The 21,021-nt window shown below is 36.0% G+C and overlaps 1 protein-coding gene across 6 annotated transcripts in view; it reads left to right on the top strand.

The window, feature by feature from the left end:
* The window catches only part of TBCK (TBC1 domain containing kinase), a 114,446-nt gene that overhangs the window by 27,954 nt on the left and 65,471 nt on the right, over positions 1 to 21,021 (top strand). For all 6 annotated transcript variants that reach the window (XR_010388912.1, XM_026108633.2, XM_064510549.1 and 3 more), the window contains 16 exons: positions 2,260 to 2,374; positions 3,665 to 3,738; positions 4,896 to 5,037; positions 6,352 to 6,412; positions 7,691 to 7,752; positions 8,517 to 8,578; positions 9,306 to 9,454; positions 10,523 to 10,661; positions 12,123 to 12,222; positions 13,724 to 13,773; positions 14,139 to 14,268; positions 15,108 to 15,206; positions 16,500 to 16,562; positions 17,453 to 17,579; positions 18,168 to 18,218; positions 19,845 to 19,928. Coding sequence is in view for 5 of the 6 variants with exons in the window: in XM_026108633.2 (XP_025964418.2) it covers positions 2,260 to 2,374; positions 3,665 to 3,738; positions 4,896 to 5,037; positions 6,352 to 6,412; positions 7,691 to 7,752; positions 8,517 to 8,578; positions 9,306 to 9,454; positions 10,523 to 10,661; positions 12,123 to 12,222; positions 13,724 to 13,773; positions 14,139 to 14,268; positions 15,108 to 15,206; positions 16,500 to 16,562; positions 17,453 to 17,579; positions 18,168 to 18,218; positions 19,845 to 19,928 (1,508 nt within the window). In the remaining variant the exon portion in view is untranslated. The remainder of the gene's footprint in view (positions 1 to 2,259; positions 2,375 to 3,664; positions 3,739 to 4,895; positions 5,038 to 6,351; positions 6,413 to 7,690; positions 7,753 to 8,516; positions 8,579 to 9,305; positions 9,455 to 10,522; positions 10,662 to 12,122; positions 12,223 to 13,723; positions 13,774 to 14,138; positions 14,269 to 15,107; positions 15,207 to 16,499; positions 16,563 to 17,452; positions 17,580 to 18,167; positions 18,219 to 19,844; positions 19,929 to 21,021) is intronic.

Raw genomic sequence — 21,021 nt, 5'->3', positions numbered from 1 at the left:
CAAGATGTCTTATGCTCACTGACAATGATGTGTGTGGTTACGGTTGTCAGGTTCTTGGCAATTAAATGCAAACCTTGTGGGTAATAACCGCAAACAATGTTTTTTCCCTAATAAATGAAATAAAAGCTAGTTAATGTGCAACAGCCCTATGGACAGTTTGGTAGTATTTTTATACAGAGTTCTTTTCACTTTGGGGAGACGTACAAGCTCTGCCTTCAGGGCGAGATATTTGGCTGAAAGCTGCTTCTTAGTAGGATGGCATTAAGAGGTTAAGAACCTGAAGAAATATGTAATTACATGCAAATATTTTTCACTTGTGTTGTTGGTCATTGGAACTCCATGAAGGGTTTGTCTTAAATGACAGAATCCGAAAGCAGTATTTTCAAGCATTTGCCTGGGTTCTGTTTTTATCAATTACAAGAGAACTTGGAGAATAAATGGGCAGCTGAGGCCGCCTAGTGTCAGCAGCAGTATACTGTGCTTCTCCAGCACCGCTGCCTCAAAATTATTGTAAATTTCACTTAATATTTACTGTTTTGACACAAAGAACCACTTTTTAGGCTAAAGTATCTCATGACATTCTAATTATTCAACATCCTTACTGGAGACATGAATTTTCCATCAGTTACTTTATTTTTCATGTTTTGTTTTGCCAATTTCTGCCAAAAGTGAAAGAGAGGATTCAGTTTGTAACCTTTATTGTTAATATTTGTGTTGTGAACAAAAACTATACAGGAAAACTGAAGACCTGTGACATAAGTTTCTACCAAAACCGTATCTGCACCCCACGATTACGTGGGCAACACTACATAGCTAAAGGCTTCTGGTGCTGTGATGTATATTATATATAAATATATATATAACTTGCGGGGGGAGGGAGGGGTTCAGGGAGAAGGGCCAAAGGAGGAGGAGGAGTGAGATGGTTGTGGGGTTTTGTTTTGTTTTTGTGGTTCTTGGCCGTGTGGTTTTGGTCAAATTGCTAAGACCTTGAGAATCTCTTCCAAATGCTATGATATATGTTACAGCCGTGTGGATGTACGTTAGGATAGATTCCTTTTGTGCTTAAAGCTTAACTCAAATCTATGTGCTCACATCTAGTGTGAAGTGGTCTTCATGACAAAATTTTGACTTCTGCATATTTATGAATAGTGGCTAATTGAACCTTAATAAAGAAATTAATTTGAGGGTTTACTCAGCTAGTTGGCTTGTCTCTCTCACCAGCCTGTAATGCCCCTCACTTAAGTTTGCTGTTGCACAGATTTTTTTAAATGAGTTAGAGAAAGAGGTGAGCTTTGGTCAAAATGCTGTTGTATATTATAACAATAAAAGAAAAAATGGGGATGCTAAGTTGGGCCCTGGTATACTTTGTTGTCTGAACTTCCTGTGAACCAGTTTCTGCAGAAATAAAGTTGCCAGTCTTGAAATCTGCTCAAAGAGGGAAAAAACTAAAGAAGAAAAAAAATTAAAGGGAGTCTCTCTGGGTAACATTGCACCTAGGCCTTAGGTTTTCACTTTGAGTGCACTTTGGAAGCTTCGTACTGGTGGTCTCCATACAAATTCCTCTTCACTTCTTGAAATCTGTTTTGGTCACAAAAATCACACTGCTCAAGCATGTGATTCTTATTAGAACTATCAGTTTTAATGGTGGATGGTAACTTTCTCAAAGTACATGGTCATGTCAAAATGAATTGACTGTTAAACTTCATTGTTTCTTTCTGAAGAAAAGACAGTTGATGCTTCCAAGGTTTTAAAAGAAAATGTGCAGAAAATGGAAGTTTTCTGCCTTTTGGTTTTGTCGTAGATGTTGAGATGTTGGTACACTATGCTGTAGGTGTGATCCAGCAGTGTCTCTAATACATCTTCTAGATATGCTCTCTTTAATGTCTGAATTTCAAAAACTTTTGTTCAGTTAAAATTTTCTCTGAAGATCAATAGCAGACATAGGAAGAGCAAAGAAAAATAAAGAGTTTTTAATTGGTTTAAGAATATGTCGCAGTCTATATCACAGAATATGTTATCGTTCGTTGCTGGGATAATGATATACTACTGTTTTTAAGGAGCAATTCAGAGTGAAGAAACTTAGATCTGGGATACTAGGTTATGAATGGCACTGGATGTATCCTACCATATTCAATGTTGATCCTTTAAAGTGTTCTGGAATCATAAATGTCTCATTTTTGTTTTTAATCACTGTGGAAGTCTAAATTTTTACAAATTAAAAACGGAAACATTCAGTATAACATCTTCTTTTGCTTACAGTTCTTCAAGGATTTTATGCATAGCATATGAAGTTTTGCAGGGCTTGCAATATATGAACAAACATGGAATGGTCCACCGAGCACTCGCCCCGTGTAATATTCTTTTGGATCGAAAGGTACAGCTTCAGGAATGGATCTATGACTTATTTGCTCTTGCTGTCAACCAGTAGCATGCTATGTTGTATTTGGAGACTGGGCAGTATAATCCTTCTGATAAAACTGTGTAGCTGAAAAGAGTGAATTCTTTTTGCTGGCTTTTTTTTGTTTTGTTACTAAAATTTCCCCCTGTTTTCTAAGTTTTGCATGTATTTCAGACTTTATTTGCTTTTCTTTGTTCCTATGCTATTCTATCCCAAACCACTTTTTTTACCCTTTTCTTCATAAGGTATTATTTCAAGTCAACTTGATTGTCACTTTGGTAAAAAGCTACAAGTTCTTCATAACAGTTTGAATAGGAAAATATTTCTTAGTTTTTATTGATACTTCATGTGTTTCATATTTTTTATACAAGTAACTTGATACTTAACCTTAGCTTTTAAGATATCAGCATATTTCTTTATTCACATTAAATTACTAAAATCCCAGTATCTGTCAATTCCGTTATCACAGACTATTGGGTTAGCAGTGTGGAATATGGGTTCCATTCATAAAAAACAAGAGAAATTAATAGAGCATAGCTCTTCTGGACAGCTCCTTTCTCCCTCCTCTTACTGAGCTTGGGTGTGATAGCTAGATCCTTCCCTTGGAAGGCAGAAAGGAAGAAGGAAGGAACAAATATTATTTTTACCCTGTTCTTGGATAAATGACTTGATAGCAAAAAAATCATATTGCTCTGACAAGCATAAGTACTTAGGATTTTAAGGCAGCCCTAAAATCAGTAAAAGAACAACAGGGAACCATAAGACCATAAACTTATAAACTTCTTCCCTGTCCTTTAAATTGGTTGCCAGTTCACTTTTACATCATCTGCAGGCTGGCTGACTAGAATTCAAAATCTAGAAAAACCAATCCCTCAGTTGAACTTTAATACCTTTTTTTTAATATTTTGGTTATGGTGTTATCTTTCTGGCTCTACAGAATAAGATTAAGCACCTGGAAAACTTGTGGGCTTGAAATATGTGGCAACAGAGTTAAGGGGAGGAGGGTAGTAATGAGTTGATGGGAAAGACTGTGGAAGAGCAAGGCTGGGTAGATGGAAGAGATAAGGAAACAGTGATGCTTATTGAATTTTATGATTCAAACAGGAAAAATATTAATAGAGTATTTAAGTCTTTTCAATTTATTGCAAATATACAGTAATTTTAAAAGCTCTGACTTATTTGTGTATTCCAAAGTGATTACTTTACGTTCTTAGAAAATAAGATTCTGTTAATCTTGATTCTTTCTTTTTTTTATTTTTTTTTCAGGGTCATGTCAAGTTGGCTAAATTTGGACTCTACCATATGACAGCTCAAGGTGTTGATGTTGATTTTCCTATAGGGTAAGGATGTAGCTGTATGGTACAAATATCTCAGGGATGTATTTTTTCAGGAAAGATATTTATGTTTTGGGAAATCATCTTCAAAAATGTTGTGTGTGCAAGGATCTTATTGTATATTGCTGTTTTATTTTGTATGTTTGTTAGACCTTTTGCATTAAAGCTTCTCATAATGTCACCAAAGAGCTTATGATCTGAGTAGATGAAATGAATGACAGGCAGAGGAAGGATGGATTCATGCAAGCATGTTACTGTAATTGTGTAGTGTTAATCATTATTGTCCAGATTTGCTAGACTTGCCTTGAAATGCTAGTAATCTCCTGTGACTGGGACCAATTCTGGAGACATGACGTAATTTCAAATTTGGGAAGGAAGGACAGTCACTGCTTCCTTCACTATTTCACACCACTCTACACCTCTTGTTTGTTTATTGTACTGTGATTTATTTTCAAGTTATCTTGAAAAGTACTGTCTGGACAAAGTGAAGTGAGTTCACAGTTTTGTTGCAGTGTCTCCTTGCCATTTTTTGTTTGTGTGTCCTTGCCACTTTTTGTTTTTTGTCTTGTTTACAATCAAAATACGTAGCTGATCTTAAAGGCATGCCCAATAACAGTCATGATGTTTCCCTTTAAAAATTATTTCTGAATTTTTAAAAGTTCTATCACAAATGGTTGACTGAACAAGCTATAAATGTTATTTTAAAAAATGTATTGGGTAAATTTCCTCAAACTTCTGTTACTTTTTTTTTTTTTTTTAATAAATTCAAGAGTTTTTTGATTGGAACACTGACAATGGAGGTAACTCCTCCCCCCATATCACTTTAGGTTACGTATATTTAGTAAACTTCTGTTGAAACTCAGTATATGTTTACTGTAAGACACACAGGAATATACTATTTTGAAAGCTGCTATTGTTTACTCTCACAAAAAGTACCATGTTAGTGATTAAAGTTTGACCTTTTATATAATAGACTGTTTGTTTCACAATTGCAGTAAAACTCTGCTGGCAATGTATGTATGTGTTTTGACTAAATAAAATAGAACAATCTGCATTGCTATGAATTCTCGTTTCTCACAATGCAAACTCATTTTGATTAATGCAACTGAAAGTAAGGTTTTTGGATAGACAGGTTACTACTTAATGCTGCTGCATCTTTCTAGGTATCCATCGTATCTGGCACCTGAAGTAATTGCACAGGGAATAGTCAAACCAAGTGATCATGCTCAGTGTGAGAAGCCTCTGCCTTCTGGCCCTAAATCAGATCTCTGGTCTCTTGGTATAATATTATTTGAGCTTTGCATGGTATGTAAGAGAATAATTCTTTACTTAACTGGGACTCTTGGGGAATGGTTACATTCAATTGATTGCTTTTGATTGTGGGGTTAATGACACTTTTCCCATTAACTGAGTACAAATATCAGAATTTGTTAGTGTTCCTGCCTGGCCAGTATTGGTGGTAGTTCAAGTTACTGGACACATATTGGGTTGGTATGAGTATGTATGTTACTGTGAAGGGCAGCTGCCTGTCAAGTCCCAGTGATACGATTGCATGATCAAACTCTTAATGAGGAATGGATCCTAAACTAAGAGGAGGTCTCTCTAGATAATTTTTTCGATTTACTTGTGCTTTTGAGCATGAAATAAGCGTTGCTGTCGTACCCTCCTTCCTCTTGAAAAGGCTGAGAAACTAATTAATAAAATTTCTTTACTATGAGAGCAGCACATGGAGGGGAAGGGAGAATCTGTCTTTTTGCTAGAATTTAAAGAGCTCCTGGAGGGCATTAAGAGTTTATTTGGAAATGGCGTATTTAGTTCTAGAAATTCAAAAAATTATGAAAACATAATCTTTACTATTTATGCATGTTTAAACTGCACTGCTTTCGTTCAAAGACAGCAGCATTCTATATGGAGGCATGATCTGACAAAGACCTTAGTATTGATATTTAATCTCATTAGAGAATTAAATTGTCTAAAGACTGCGTGGTCAAGAACCTGTTTTATATAGGGATAGATCAAGACATCGGAAACACTGTTTTGTACCTTTGCTCTAATGTAAATTTGTATGGTGGTCATAGATTACTATTTTGAATCAGTGTATTTTAAAAATGCAATAATTTTTTTTGAAATACTTCTAAACCAATTTTCAACCAAGCTTTTCAAAACCACTATGCTATATGAGCTATGACTATTACTGTGTTTAGTAATGATCTTTGTTCACATTCATGTTCATGTTCACATTGGAATAAATATACTTTTTGAAAGCCTGTTACTGAATCAAGAATAAACCGTCAGGTTTGCTAAGGCACCTTGCGGCTTTCTTTTACATTTTTCTTGGATTTTTTTGCATTTGTTCCTTTTAAGTGACGTTATAAATGATACATATATATGATACATATAAATGATATATATATATATATATATGATGGCATGAAAGTGTTCAAGGTATAGTTGAGGTAAATACTGTTTAGCGTTCTAACAGAAAATTTTCCTCAATCTTCTGAAATTCATGTGTAGAAGCTTATTTTAATGTCTTTATGTATGGATGAGGGTGTATGATATCTTAGTTTTTTTATGGAGTAACATTCAACTATTGATTTAATTTTTTTTCCCACTTAGGGGAGAAAATTATTCCAGAGCCTGGAGATAGCTGAAAGATTAAAATTTATAATTATGTTAGGTAAGTAGCACAAAATCATTTCTTAAAGTTTCTAAGCAGTTCTATAATCAGAGCTCTACAGACTAGTCAGCTTGTGGTGCTCAGACCTAAGGCACTTTACTTTTCATGCTTTCATTTCCAGAATTAAATAGGCATCTGAAGTATGGTCACTTGATTAGGAAAGGTGCGGAGATGTGCGCCGAAAAAATCACTTTGCAGAGGAGCCATGAGGAAAATGGTGTTAGAGGAAGGGCAAGCTATGGAAAAATGTGCTCATGAAAGGTTGTCATTTTGATGGTTATTTGTTCTGTATTGCAGGAGGTCTCTAAAATGAGTTAGGAATTGTGTGAAGTTAAAGAAAACTGCTGCTGCATTATCGGTGTTTATGTACTGAGCTCCAAGTGGAGAGAAGCAGGACTCAAATAGTAAGATGGAAAATAAGAGGGCTGACAAGTGTATTACCTACCACATCCAGGCTTTTGTTTCTGGCTTCAGCTACAAACTATGAAAGTGTTACTGTAGGCATGGAATTTTTACTTAATATAAGTCTGGAAATGGGATTAACCTGTGTTTTTTAAAATTTGGTTTGTTGTGTGGCTTGTATTTAAGTTGTGGAGAGGAGAAGGGCATAAGCTTGCAGTTTGAAGCTTTATCACTAAGCTGTTAAATTTAACCAGAGAAAATAGTAATACTTCTGAATTTAGTTACTGTCAGTACAGACATCTTTTTCACTCAGTATCTAGTGCTTAGGCGTCAAGATTCTCCCTATTTTGGTATGTTATCTGTTAACAAAACAAAGCTTTCTGAAGCATTACCATCCCCTTCCTTCAGGTTGAGTGTAAGTTACCGCTGACCTTCATCTGCTGAAAGATGTTCCTGACTTGGGAATTACTTTCTCAATGATGTGTTGAAAACACACCATAAAATACTGCTAGTATTACAGCACTGCAAGTAGTGACAAAGTAAAAAGTACTTAGAGCTATTTTTAAGTGGAAAGACTATTTTAACTTATTGGGCAGAGACTGACAATCTAGATTTACTAAGCCTGCAAAAGACTTCCTCTGCTAATTTAGGTGTACTACTTAACTTTCTTAGGCTTCAGGTTCCTATATGTATAGGGGATGATAATATTTTCCTTCCTGATTTTGAGAATTCACTTTCAGGTGATGTGACAGTGTCCATACAAAGCCAAAGTTAAGTGCTTTGTATTGAGGTGGGGTTTAATCTGGTATCCTGTTTAATTGGTATCACTTGTTTTCATGGTTTTTAACTTTTACTCTTCTGTTTGTTTTTTCAAAGGCTGTGTAGATGATATTGTAACTGTATTAGCCGAAGAACATGGTTGCCTTGATATTATTAAGGTTTGTGGAACTAGTTTACTCTTCCATGCTGTCTTATCTGGAGTATTTTATTGCTGTTTTGTTACATAGGATGTAATACATTTTTAACTTGTTTAGTCACTGGAATTTATTGCAGTATGAAAAATAGTTTAAATAATAGACTACATATCTAAGATTTCTTCAAAATATCCCATGCTGGCAATGCTCATTCTTTCCTAAATTGTTTTCAATCCAAGTAAGTTTTGACACTGGATAGTTTGTTACCTATTTTTTTAAATATTGTAGGGTTAAGTATTTTTCTCCTAGAAATTTTGTCTTCTACCTGGTCTGCTTTACATGTTCTGTGTACAATGTATGATTATACAGTTCAGCTGCCCTCTCTTCCCCCCTACCTCCCCTACCCCACCCCCCCAAAAAATTAATTACTGAATTTTGAGGATTGTATATTTTGAGAAACTGTATAAAAGGATTCTGACTGTTAATAGAAGGGAGTGCCCAAGTGTTGCATTGTTTCAAACTGGATGCAAAAAATTCAGATTGGAAAAAAAATCTGTATATGTTCTGAATTCTCCATATTTTTTTCCCCAAAGCAAAGAGAATTACTACTCTGTTGGAACAGCTGTAGCATTTTAGTCTGACACAGCTAACCTCATATCTGTAGGTGTGAAGTTTCATTACCTTCAATGGAATAGACTGTGTATTAAAAGTTAAGTATCTGCTGAAGTGGCTTGCTGAATTAGGACAGCAATAAACAATCCTGCTACGTATTTTTCTTTATGGTCCAGGACCTTTCTGAAAATATAATAGCTCTACTGAAGAAATGCCTCACATTCCAGCCTTCGAAGAGGCAAGTATTCTGTTCAAATATATAGTAAACTGTGCTGGGATGCTACTTAAATTAGAAGACCTGCTGCTGAATGTTTTTCAGAATGCTGATGATTTGTGTTACCTATAGGAAATTCTTGGTTTTGTTACTTTGTATCCTTTGGGGTGGTGGGGGGGAATGGGGGGGGGAATCAAGCGTGCACAACCCTTGAGATTGAATCAGAGTATTTAGGGGGGGAAACTCTTCAGTCATTTTCAGTTTTAAATTCACAGCTGTTACTGATTTCATGTTTGGATGTTGGTGGTGGTTACTGTAGCTGTGTTGTAGCCAGAATTAGGGCTGCTTTCTTCAAAACTCTTCTTTCAAAATACTTTTTAGTTATGTCAGTCCACCATAATTTTTTTTCTAAAAAAAACAAGGTAGACTTCTGTTCTTTAAATGAAGGTTTTATGTTTTCTTTTTTTCCATCTTTACTTAGAGGAATTAAAGGGGAATTAAAAATAGTTGTTATATATGTTACATGAAGATAAGATCTGAACTGGGGCTGTGAAGAGACTACCTGGTGTATTATGTATTATGGATTGAACAAAATTGGTAGATTCTCTGCTATTAATATTCTCTGAAATTTAATATCATTTAAAATAATTTGTTAATATTTATTACTGGAGCGGGGTCATTTCTTACTGACAAAGTTACATTTTTGGAAGCACTTTGGACTTAATGTTTTATTGTCTCGCCTTAATTTAAGGCCAACTCCAGAGGAGCTGCTGCATGACAGTTTGTTTAGTGAAGTATCCTTGGCATACCCTCCCTTTTGCAAACCTGCTGGTCTGTTCTCGTCATCTCCGAGGTGTGCTAATTTAACGCTTCCTGAAGACATCACCCTATTATGTAAAGGTAAAAGGGAGTAGTGAGATGGTGCCATTGGAGGGGAAAGGAAAATGTTTGGGGTTTTTTTCAAATGCTTTGTTGGAGAGAAATTGTTAAATGGGATAATAGTATATTCTTGTAGTAAATTGTTTAATGGGAATAGATATGGGCAAACGTGTTTTGAGGGATGTGTGCGAGTCAAAGGAGAACATCTTGATTTTGTGCATTAGCCTTGGGAATAAACAGTCGTCATTAACTTTCAAGTGCATTCAAGTATTCGAGTGCAGCTTGGGATGTCAGTAATGTCTTTTGCCTTGATAATCTGGATATTTACATGGTCAAGGTAGTTCTTTTCACTATGTTGTATTGTGAATTGGTAATTGGATTCTGCTGGGTCATATCGTGTACTCCTCCCCTCCACCCCCCAAATATTGGCAAATAAAATCCTTGTGAAAGAAGTCACATTCTGGAATAAGATTAGAAATTTCTGAGTTTAAAAACTAGAATATGCTGAAAGTGTTAGCATTCTTCTTAAGTGTTCATTAACCTTTTTTGATGAACTTAAAGAATTCTGCTTACTTAGAAAATCTCATTCCACAGTTTGAGCCGGGGGCTAAGATTTTACACCTTTTTAGTGTGTATGGTATGTGAAGGGAAGATAAATTAGAACCGCTCAGTTTGAATCACTAGTTTCTTATTTTTACCCTTAGCTCTCTGTTGTGGTTGAAATAGTTTGGGGTTTTTTATTTGTTTGTTTTTTAAGGTAGACGCACAGGAAGCTGAAGTCCACCTTTTAATGTATTTTTCTAATTGATTCTGTTTTCTAGCACCAAGGGAAACTGCAGAAATGCTTGCTGTCTTTTTGTTTGTTTGATCATTTTTTTTCTCCAGACCTCTGCCCATCTGCTCTTTCCTTAAATCATCCTAAAGGGCACTGCAAAAGGAAGGTCACTCTTCTTCTGTCATCACATTATGGTCTAGGGCCTTTCAAACATAATAACTATTTCCAACAAAGTGTGTTTAGAGTGATAGGGGGTAAAAAAAAGGAGATAACTAACAAGCTGTAACTTGTTTTTATTTGGTTTCTCCTAATAGATGAAGATAGTGATTACCTAGCAGAAAGATCAATTGAAGAGGTTTATCATCTCTGGTGTTTGGCTGGAGGAGACTTGGAGAAAGAACTTGTCAACAAGGAAATCATTCGATCAAAGCCACCTGTCTGCACGCTTCCCAAGTAAGGAAAGAGGAGCACTTTTAGGGCAGTAGGATGGTGGAGAATATCAGGGCTTCCAAGAAAATGACTTGCTTTGGTTTTTAGTTTCAAGACCTCTCTTCGTGGAAAAATTTTGAAAGTAGTATTCTTGAGCAGCAGGGGATCATTTCCCTTCCCCTCTTAATGCCCAGTTTAAGGCATTATTTGAACACCTTATATCTGTTGCCCATCTACACTTCACATTGCTTTCTGAAATTTGAAAAAATGTAGGTGAAATGGAAAATAATAAACTGAAAGTCTCTAAGTGTAGCACCCTTTTCAATAGCATTGTTTTACTAAAAATATATCACTGCTTGAATGGTATGTTTTTAGCTGTAATTTAATAGGTTCTGTAGCAAATTCTCACACTCTGAATTCTCTTTCACAGATCAACAGTGTTGAATGGTCAATTCATTCCTTCAGCGATCAGCTGTTGTTTTAAAAATTCTTAGCTTTTTTTAATGGCTTTTAATTCTGTTACAACCTTTTAGTCATTACTTCTTTTATACTCCTGCTGCATACATGCTAAAATCTTATGAATATATCAATGTCTTGATCCTGCAATCTCATCTTAATAAGCAGAGTGATGTGTCCATACAGACCAACTTGCAGGGTTTGAGATTTAGAAACACATGAAGTAGGTGTGTACAACCAACGTGCAACTTCTTCGGAAAGAAAAGGCAGAGCTAGATTTTAAGCGATATTAGGGTGGCAGAAGTTGTGTGACACTTTGAGTGATTGCCCATTTCCATACTCACTAGTGAATGCATTTGGTTTTGAATTTCATGCGGAAAACATTTTCCTCTCACTAATTATCTTGAAGGTGAGACATTCATTCAAAAATGCAATGTAACTTCATCTTCTACAGGGCAAAGAAAGATATTATTTGATACTGAGAACGTTAGCTTAATTTTTGGAAATCAATTTGGTATTGTCTGGTTTTAAGATGTCACGAAATGGGCAATTTGCGTATGCTCTTTCTTGGATACATTTGCAGTCCTTAAGTGGACTGCAGCAGAGGAGGGCTGGATTAGATTTTCCCTGTTTTTTGCCATGTGAGAAATGGCTTTCAAATGACAGTGACATTTTATTTTTGCTTCTCATGGTAAATGGCAGTCCTAGTCTGTGTCAGCTCAAGGAATAAAAGGGACGATTAATCTCATTACTTCTCCTTTGCATGCAAACCAAAGTTCTAGAAAACCTTAAAGGTAACTTTTCCAGTAAATGCTGTTTGGATATTTTAAGATGATTGCACAGCAGGTTTCATGCTCTTGATAGCAGGTTTCATGCTACACAGAATCAATATAGTATACTTCTAAGAACTAGTACTGTGTTTTAGAGAAGAAAGCAATTCATGTAAGGTTTGTTTTGTTTTGTTTTGTTTTGTTTTTAACACGGAATCCTATGTTATAAAGTGACCTGAATTTTTCCCTCGCTTTGAAGCTTTTTATTAGAAGATGGTGAGAGCTTTGGGCAAGGACGAGACAGAAGTTCCCTCCTAGATGACACAACTGTGACTTTGTCTCTGTGCCAGCTCCGAAATGTAAGAAAAATACTGTGCGCAGCTGCTTATGTCTTCACTGCAGAAACATTTCTTTTAAAGGGAGTATGGAACAACAACTCCTACTGCTGTTCCTACAAAAAGGCAGTATTACTAGTATTACTGGTTCTAAGAGAAGACTTTCTAGCATCTGAGTCAGATTCTGATTTGTGTTATTAAACTGCTTGGTCTGCAAAAACCTACTAAATTTGATTTCCATGCCCCTGCCCCCCTTCCTTGCCTTTCTCCCTCTCTCCTTCCCTCTTTCCCTCCCTCCTTTTCCTTATTTTAGCTACCTGGTTTGTTCTTATGGAGCCCCAATAGTTCTGTAGTACGTGATATCCTGTGCAGTTGCTGAACTAATTGTGACAGTGAGTGAATTCTTGCCTTCTTTAATTGCTGTCTGTAGGTGGCTCCCAATATTCAAAAGAAAAATCAGCTCAATTCAGCTGAAGCGGTAAAATTGGATACCAGATTTCCACTATTTGTTGCTAACCTTTGGAATGTATAGCTATTACACAATTAGTTTGAAAGATCATTTCAAAGCATTTTGCCCAATGCAGTCATGTAGGTTTTTTTCCATCTTCAGTAGAAAAAAAGATATACAAATGATAATTTATAATTTTACCTTGTGTAACAGTCATTTAAAAGATTTACTGTATATATTACTGAAACGCTTTTATTGTATTGTATACCGAAGTTTCATTTTGGGGAAGATACACGTCTGAACCTTGCAATGTTAGTTGAAATATATTTTTAAACTTATTCAGCCTTTCAAACACCTTCCATGGAGCAGAGCACGATGCTTGTAATCAAAAGAGGATCAGTGCTGAATGAACTGACAGTGAGCTGCACTGTCAGTCTCGGGAGGGGCTGTGTGCCGTGTGCCTATAAGTTAAGGACTGAATGCAAAACAGAGCACTGCAGGGAGGATGGTATTAAACATTAATCACAATGCACCAGAGATGTCTGAAAACTTCAGGCTGGAGTCCAGGCTTGCTTGTCTGTCATCTTTCCAGACAGTGTCTGTATTTCTGTGTGGCTTTAGATGCTGCTAGTAAAAGGAACTCAAATTTGCATAACTCTTGAACTGATGAAAAACGTAAAGCCAAGTTCTATAGTTGCTTTGCAGCTGCTTGGATAGGAAGTCCATGTAGAAAAATGAGAAAAAGAAGAAACTATTTAATACTACTGATCTATTAATACTTGGCCCATAAAAGCTTTGTGTGTGTGTGGATGTAGGTTTGTAAATGAGATAAGAGGATTATCTTTACGCAGAAGAATTTCCATTAACTCTTAAAAGTCTGTAATAGTAAAACTTTCAGCATTTAAGGCTGTATGTTCCTTTGATTGAGGACTGAGCTTATGCATAGCCAGATCTCAGGGTAAGTTACTGAATTTGACAAATGAACTGTGAGGTAATAGTTTTCATATTCTACTAAATATTTCCACTTGAATTTTGAGCATCATCGTGATAATGAATTGTTTTTATTCTGAATTTCAGAGACTGAAAGATGTTGGTGGGGAAGCATTTTATCCATTGCTTGAAGATGAGTAAGTGTGTGTGTGTTTTTGTACATATATGAGGCACCGACCTTAGAGTTATTAGTTGTATTCGAGTGGCACAATGCACAGTTGGACAAGTGTCTTCCAAAAGTAAACCGAACATGTCTTTGTTCAACTTTTAAAGTCAATGGGAGTTGAAGAGCCCTCAGCACTGGGCCCCAACACCAAACTGAGAAGCCTATCCTGCTTCTGTTTCCTGAAAAGCTGGAACTGAATCAACTATTGGTGCTGAATATTCAAAATTATCCATTTATACTTGTTTCCGACTCAGAAATATATCTCAGGATATTCATTTTGTCACAGTGAATTGTATTTCTTGCTGCTCACTATGACTTTCCTAACTTTTTTTCCAGTCAGTCAACTTTACCTCATTCAAATAGTAGTAATGAGCTGTCTGCAGCTGCAAGTCTTCCTCTGATCATCCGGGAGAGGGACACAGAGTACCAGCTAAATAGAATTGTCCTGTTTGACAGGCTGTTGAAGGTATGGAATCTTTCTGATGCTGGATAATTGGATTTGGTCTCTTAATTAGAGGATTTTTAAAGGATCAAGTAATTGAAAAAAGAAGCATAGATGCAACGGACCACAGTGGAAAAGGAGGGAAAAATATCCTACAGAAGTATAAGATGATTGAAAATAAGAATTTAACAAATAGATCTTTTTACGAATAACGAATGTAAAAATAGTCTTTAAAATATGCCTATAAAAATAGAATCAGAGTTGCTATTAATACCTCTTATTTACAGAAGAAAATACTTCTGCATGCTTTATTTCCTAACAAATCAAGCTATTACAGGTGTAAACGCTCCTGTAATGTTTCTGCATTTCCAAGCAGTGAGGTATTCACAAACAATAGCAGTCATTACTGTGACAGCCCATGTTAGAAATATTTGGTTTTTGCTGAGGAGAGCAATAGCAATCCTTCATGTAGAGATAGGGAGTCTGACTTTAGAATGAAAGAGAGCTGCCGTGCTTCATTAGGTGCAGTACTTAACAAAACAAAGTTGGATGCGTAGTATGAAAAGAAACATACAATAAAGAAAGAGCTTTCGGTGAAAAGTTGGCTTGCTGACTTTCCAGTATACTAAAGTACCTGAATGCATTCACAGGAAGGAGTGGATATTTTAACAGTAAACAGTAGTGCCCCATCCAGAGCTTGCAGTGTAGGAATGAAACTTGTTTGATGTAAAACTTGTATTTACTCTTCAGACTGACAGCATTTGTCTTCTGTGGGAGAGAGACATTCTTATTCCCAGGGCTGGGATTTGGATTGTTTCAGTGACACGGTAGCATTTTGTGCTATTAGTCTCTTCTCTTTGAAGGCTTATCCATACAAGAAAAACCAAATATGGAAAGAAGCCAGGGTTGACATTCCTCCCCTTCTGAGAGGCATAACCTGGGCTGCACTCTTGGGTGTTGAGGTAAGGATAATAGGACGGCATTTACAGATGTTCCAGTTGGGAAAGGAGTGGGATAGGAATGGGTTTGACATGAGAGCTGGGATGGATTTGAAGATTTGGTGAGCAGAACTAGTAGGATTTCAAACAAAATGAAACATGAAATTGAACAAAGAGAATGTTTAGACAAACTTGCTTCTTGCTTCTAGCTTTATGTGATTTCAGAGAACACATATAAACTTCACTGCCTTTATATTAAATTTTGATTATGGAATGGAAACATAGAACCTATACAACTAAATTTTGCTAGATTGTTTAAATACAATTGGTAGTTTAAAATTTTTTTGTTTTTTTACCTTCTGCCCCATTAACAATAGCTGGGCAAAACAGGATGAAACATACCAAAAGTATTTTTTCATCTATCCGCCAATGCACTTTCTCCAGAGATTGGAGAGTGAATACATTGAAAGGTATTTGAATGAATAAATTGAATGTTGTCCTTTTGGACAAACAACTTAGAAAGGAATGTCCCAGAAATGAGGGCCTCTCAGAGACATTGCTTGACCAACAGCTTGTGTCTGTCCTGTTTGCAGTGCAGCAGAGAGGTTCTCATAGATAATACATCCCGAGTTATTCAGGATATTTAGCTCAGGATGTGATCTACTGAGTGCTATGAACTATGGCCTAAAAAGATGTAAAGGAAAAGATGAACTGCTGGTCAGGTTTGTAACCTGGGCCTTGGGAGATGACTCACTTTTCAAGCTTCAGCTTACCGTTTGTAAAATGAGGATAGTATTTCCCTGTCCAGTAGCATTGAGGTAAACTTGTTAGCCTGTACTTACATGAATCATAAGACAGATATGCTCCTTGAGAGTAATGTTATATTGGTAATATGAGTACTCCTTAAGAGGTAGCTGAATTCAGTGCCTTTACAAAGAGGATGTTGAAGGCCACTTGCCAGTGACTGAGGTGCGTGCTTAAATGAGATTGAAGGCTTCAGTTAACTTGAAAACTGGATGAAGTACATAGCTTTCTGCATTAACAGAATTGAAAATCACTGAAGATGGTACTGGAGAAGTCATAGAAAGGTCTATGTGGCCTGAATTATAAGAGAACAAAGATGATTCTGTTAAAATTCTGCAGTCAGAATGTTTTGTACTTTAGGAAATGCAGTATGATATGTTGTCAGAAAAAAAGAATTGATAACTGAAGCACTTGGCAAAACCAATCAATTTCTGTATGCCAGTGTGTACATTGTAATTTGCAGTTATATTAATAAGGGCTTTCTAAATTCAGATATTCTTGTTCCACTTACAGGGTGCCATACAAGCAAAGTATGATGCCATTGATAAAGATACACCGATTCCTACAGATAGACAAGTAAGACTTTGGTTGTTTTTAAATATTGTCACTTGAGTTAATGCAAAATCTTTTCCACCAGTGGCAAAGTCATTTGTTTACTACAGCAAGTGTGGCAGATTACAAGCCTGATGGAACCCTTTCATAATAATCTCATTCATGCTGCAACAAGAATCTCACAAAACCTATGGGAACACAGTGTTTAACTCAAATTACATTATAACCTGTGGAAAGTGAAATCCTCAATTACTTCAGAATCGTTGATTCTGTAGCAGCAGCAGAGGGCAGAGTGCTGTGAACAATGGTACTAATGTAGCACTAAAAGTCTGTTTTGATCAAGTGCTTGTTGTGCCTGTTGGACTTGGTACCGGGCAGTGCATAGTACTCTGACATCCTGTGAGCTAAGCTGTGCTTTAAAGAAATGGGTTCTTGAGCAAGTAAGTTCTCCAGGAAATATTGTCACAGAGTAAAAAGATGTCACAAGCAACCGTTGTTCCTTTCAGCCAGCTGAAAAAATAGTTTTCATCACATTCAGTGTGCTGTTCTGAGAACTCTGGTTATCCTTAGATCAAAGTGATATTAACACCTAAAATGGTGCCAAAAATTGGGGCAGAAAAACTGTAACTGTAATCTACTTTCTGCTTTTTTTTAATGGTTAGAGCTCAATTTTTTTTTCCATGTACAAATCTGAATTTAAAAAAACTGTACTTTTAATCTGACTGCAGCTTTAATGCCCTGTTCCTTTCCAGTTTTGTTTTGTGAGAGGGATGAAGAAAATGGATCGTGTTCGTGATGGTGGTCTGACCTATATTCTTTGGCTGCCTTCCATCTCTAGTGTTGAAAGACTGCTGTAGCTTGTAACCCCAGTTATCCTGATTTCTCTTTATGTTATATGCTTGGCTATGGTACAGATTGAAGTTGATATTCCTCGTTGCCATCAGTATGATGAATTGCTGTCATCACCAGAGGGTCATGCAAAGTTTAGACGCGTACTGAAGGCTTGGGTTGTTTCCCATCCTGATTTGGTGTACTGGCAAGGTGAGTTTGACAAGTTAGCAAGATCAGATAATTAATTGGAAGGCTGTACCAATGGCTGACTTAAAAACAAGCTCCCTCCATAAGCTTGTTCTGGATTGCTTTCCTTTCTGTTTCTTTTGAAGAGTGTGTCTGTGAGTTATTAGAAATTTAAATCTTAATAATTTATACTGAGTTTGTAATGTAAAATTGCCTCTCATTTTTTTATATATTTATTTTCTTATGTTATGTTCCTCCTTAAATTACAATAACTTTATTTCAGAAAAAAAAAATCTGTTACTTGCTGCTGTTCAGATCAAAGATAAAACTGCAAAAGTTACTGAGCAAGTTCTTGGGGCTGTAAATAGCATTTCTTGAAAGCCATGGCGGAGTAATCAATTTAGTGCTGCAGTTTGACAATTTGAAATCCTTTTTTGCTTTCATGTGTTTATTTCACACTTGTTTTCTGCATAATGTGCAAAGCCTGAGGTTGCAGGTATTACAATCAATATCAAGTGTGTACATTTACATGACAAATTAATGAATTTATCTTATGGTTTTACAAAAAACCAAGATCTTCATGCAGTTTCTTCATAATACTTCTGTCTTTAGGTCTTGACTCTCTGTGTGCACCATTCCTGTACTTAAATTTTAACAATGAAGGTGAGTACCTTTTCTGCTGAGGCTGAGGGGAAAGCACAGTCTGTCATTTGTATCTAGTTGTATATAGATGTGTGTGTACCTGCTTATAGATGAAATTTTTCAGTAGCTACAAAGAAGGTTTAAAGCTTCTGTTGCCACCAGTCAAAAGTAATGGTCGTTTATTGAAAAGTGGTTGCAGTATTATTCTTCAAGCAGGGGTTCAACAACAAAATACAGTAATCAGTTATATTATATGAAGTACAAATAGCCTTGACTATAGAAAAGCAAGAAATGCTTCCCTAATACTTAGACTGAACTACAGCTTTACTGAAAAGCCTTGTTTAATGTGAATACCAGTGTGCTAACTGTTGACCTATCAGACTAATGTTGTTCAGCAAATCTGATGTTGGTTTTAAACTCTTAAATGCTTATCAGCCCAGGATTGAATATGTGGCCTTTATCTTCTTCGAACCTGACTGGTTAAGAATTGTTTGAGTCCAGTCGTCTGTTCTCCTTCATCTGGCTTTTTGTAAAGTCTGTGTGTGGGGAAGGCTAGTTTCTTAGAGCAGTGACTCTTATTACTCCAACTGTGTGTCTTTAAAAATTTCAGTCAACAGGGTTTTGTTGCACTTAGACATGTTGCTATCAGGTTGGGCTTTAGAGGCTGTCTTTCCTCCCGTCGAAGCAAAATTTAGTTGTAGTGAGTTATGCAAAATTTTGTCTTCCAGTTTTTTATTACTTTATTTTACTTTAACTTAATTGTGCACATTTGGGTTAGACAGTGAAATAGTAGTTTTAACGCTAGTAAAGTTGTAATATAGAATTTGCTTATAACATGAACTTGTCATTTTTGCTATAAATTTGACATTTTGCTTAGCACTTCCAAAGTGATACAGATTTTCTTTGGACAATTTATGACAAACCTGTATTTCTAACCAAGATGTCTTTTTTTAGTCTGTGATCTAGCAGCGTGACTAAGAATTGTATTAAAATAGATTGATTAATTCCTGGGAAAAAATGGGAAAAATTTTCCTGGGAAAATTCCTGCTAAAAATGTTTTTACCCTCTAATCTCTACTTCCTGTGTTTGTGAGGAGTAGTTGGGAAATCTAAGATGTTTTTGTCCATCTTTCTGACAATATTTTAGTAGTATTCTGCCCTGTGTTTTTCCTCTGAATTCTGTCATCTTCAGTATCTGAGCTGAAGCAAGATTTCAGATGAGAGTCTGATGTGGGCATAAACCAGGTATAAGTTCTGTAGCAGAAAATGGAGAAGAATGCAACAAAGCAGTTGTTTTTCTGTTCTACCTCTTCTAAAATTTTATTCATCGTGGGAATCTCACATTTTAATGCAGATATTGCTATGGCTTTTCATCATCACTGCTTTGTCACTGAGAAGAAATATAGGAATAAACTGGATGCATATCGCATCCAGCCAGCTTTCTTTGTTACTCAGTGACAGTAGGAGACTTCTTTAGGAGCTTTGAAAATCCTTTAATGAGAAATGTGCCCTTTTTATGTTTTCACAATCATTTTAATGTAAAGATTGATTTAAATATTTATGCTTGTGCTCTGCTTAATAATGAACATTTTTAGGTATACATGTATTTCTACCTCTGTAGTTACATCCCTTTTTCTAATTCTTTCAGCTCTGGCATATGCTTGCATGTCTGCTTTTATCCCCAAGTATTTATATAACTTCTTTCTGAAGGATAATTCTCATGTTATTCAAGGTGAGTAAGTCTCTTTTTTTTTTTTTTTTCTTTTATAAGAGGTAAAATTAATTCTGGATTTATAAATACACTTTTTCAAGTGTTTACAGAATTGGAACACAAATGGAATCACACCGTAGAAATACCTATCTGTGTCTTTCAAATGTTTATCTTTTTACATAAACAAGCATAACAGCTGTGATAGAAAAACAGGAACAGAATAAAGTAGGTGAAGCTCTAGGCAGGGGGAAAACCCAAGTGCGTGAAAAGGAATACACTGCTCTGTGTAATATCCAAGGTAAGGGTCAGTCAATTATGCAAAGCTATGAAGTGAGAAGATAGCCTTTCCGGTGTTAAACTGTAAAGACTTACCCTTCATGTGATCAGAATCATACTGCTACAGAGAGCTGTCTTAACGGAGAAGGGCAAGGAAGAGGAACAGTACAAACTTGAAACTCTTCAGAAAATGAAAGTTCAGAAAGTTACAAACTTGAAGGGCATTACTTACTGGACAGGAGATAAGGTAGTTCAACATAGGACAGGGATTGGAGAACCTTGAGGAAGAGTGTTCCATAGTTTGTTCTTCAGCAGCTATGTATGTAACTCAGAGAAATTAAAATAGTATCTGGGAGGTAGATGTTTGTTCTATTTTAAAATCAGTTGTAAATTTCATGGAAAAACAAAGAAGAAACTGCCAAGAACTAGAAAGCCACATTGGCACTGTGTGTGTTGACAAGATCATTCGTCTTGGAGATACTTTTTAAAACTATCAGTGTTTTTTTTTTTTCTTTCTTTTTTTTAAAATAGCTTTTTCCTTTTTTAAAAAATTATGTGATATGGAATGGTTTTAATTGCAAGCAGTTTTGAGTGTTTATTGAATAGCTGGTTTCAGCATGGTTTGCTGTCTCTGCATTTCTTTTAAAGAAATGGTCTTTCATATACAGCATAAACTGATAGAACTCCTCGGCTTAGAAACGGTGTCTGTCACTTCTTTATCCTTAAAAATAGAGGAAATTAAGAACTGGTCAACAAAAAACTATTAGACATAAAAGCAGTTACATGCTGGAGAGTGGGGAGAGAACAAATATGACGAGAGAACACAGTGGTTAGGAGA

This window comes from Dromaius novaehollandiae, chromosome 4 (assembly GCF_036370855.1).
Source record: "Dromaius novaehollandiae isolate bDroNov1 chromosome 4, bDroNov1.hap1, whole genome shotgun sequence".
In the NCBI taxonomy this organism is placed as follows: domain Eukaryota; kingdom Metazoa; phylum Chordata; class Aves; order Casuariiformes; family Dromaiidae; genus Dromaius; species Dromaius novaehollandiae.
The sequence above is the reverse complement of the archived record's forward strand: the minus strand, read 5'-3'. Positions and strand labels throughout refer to the sequence as shown.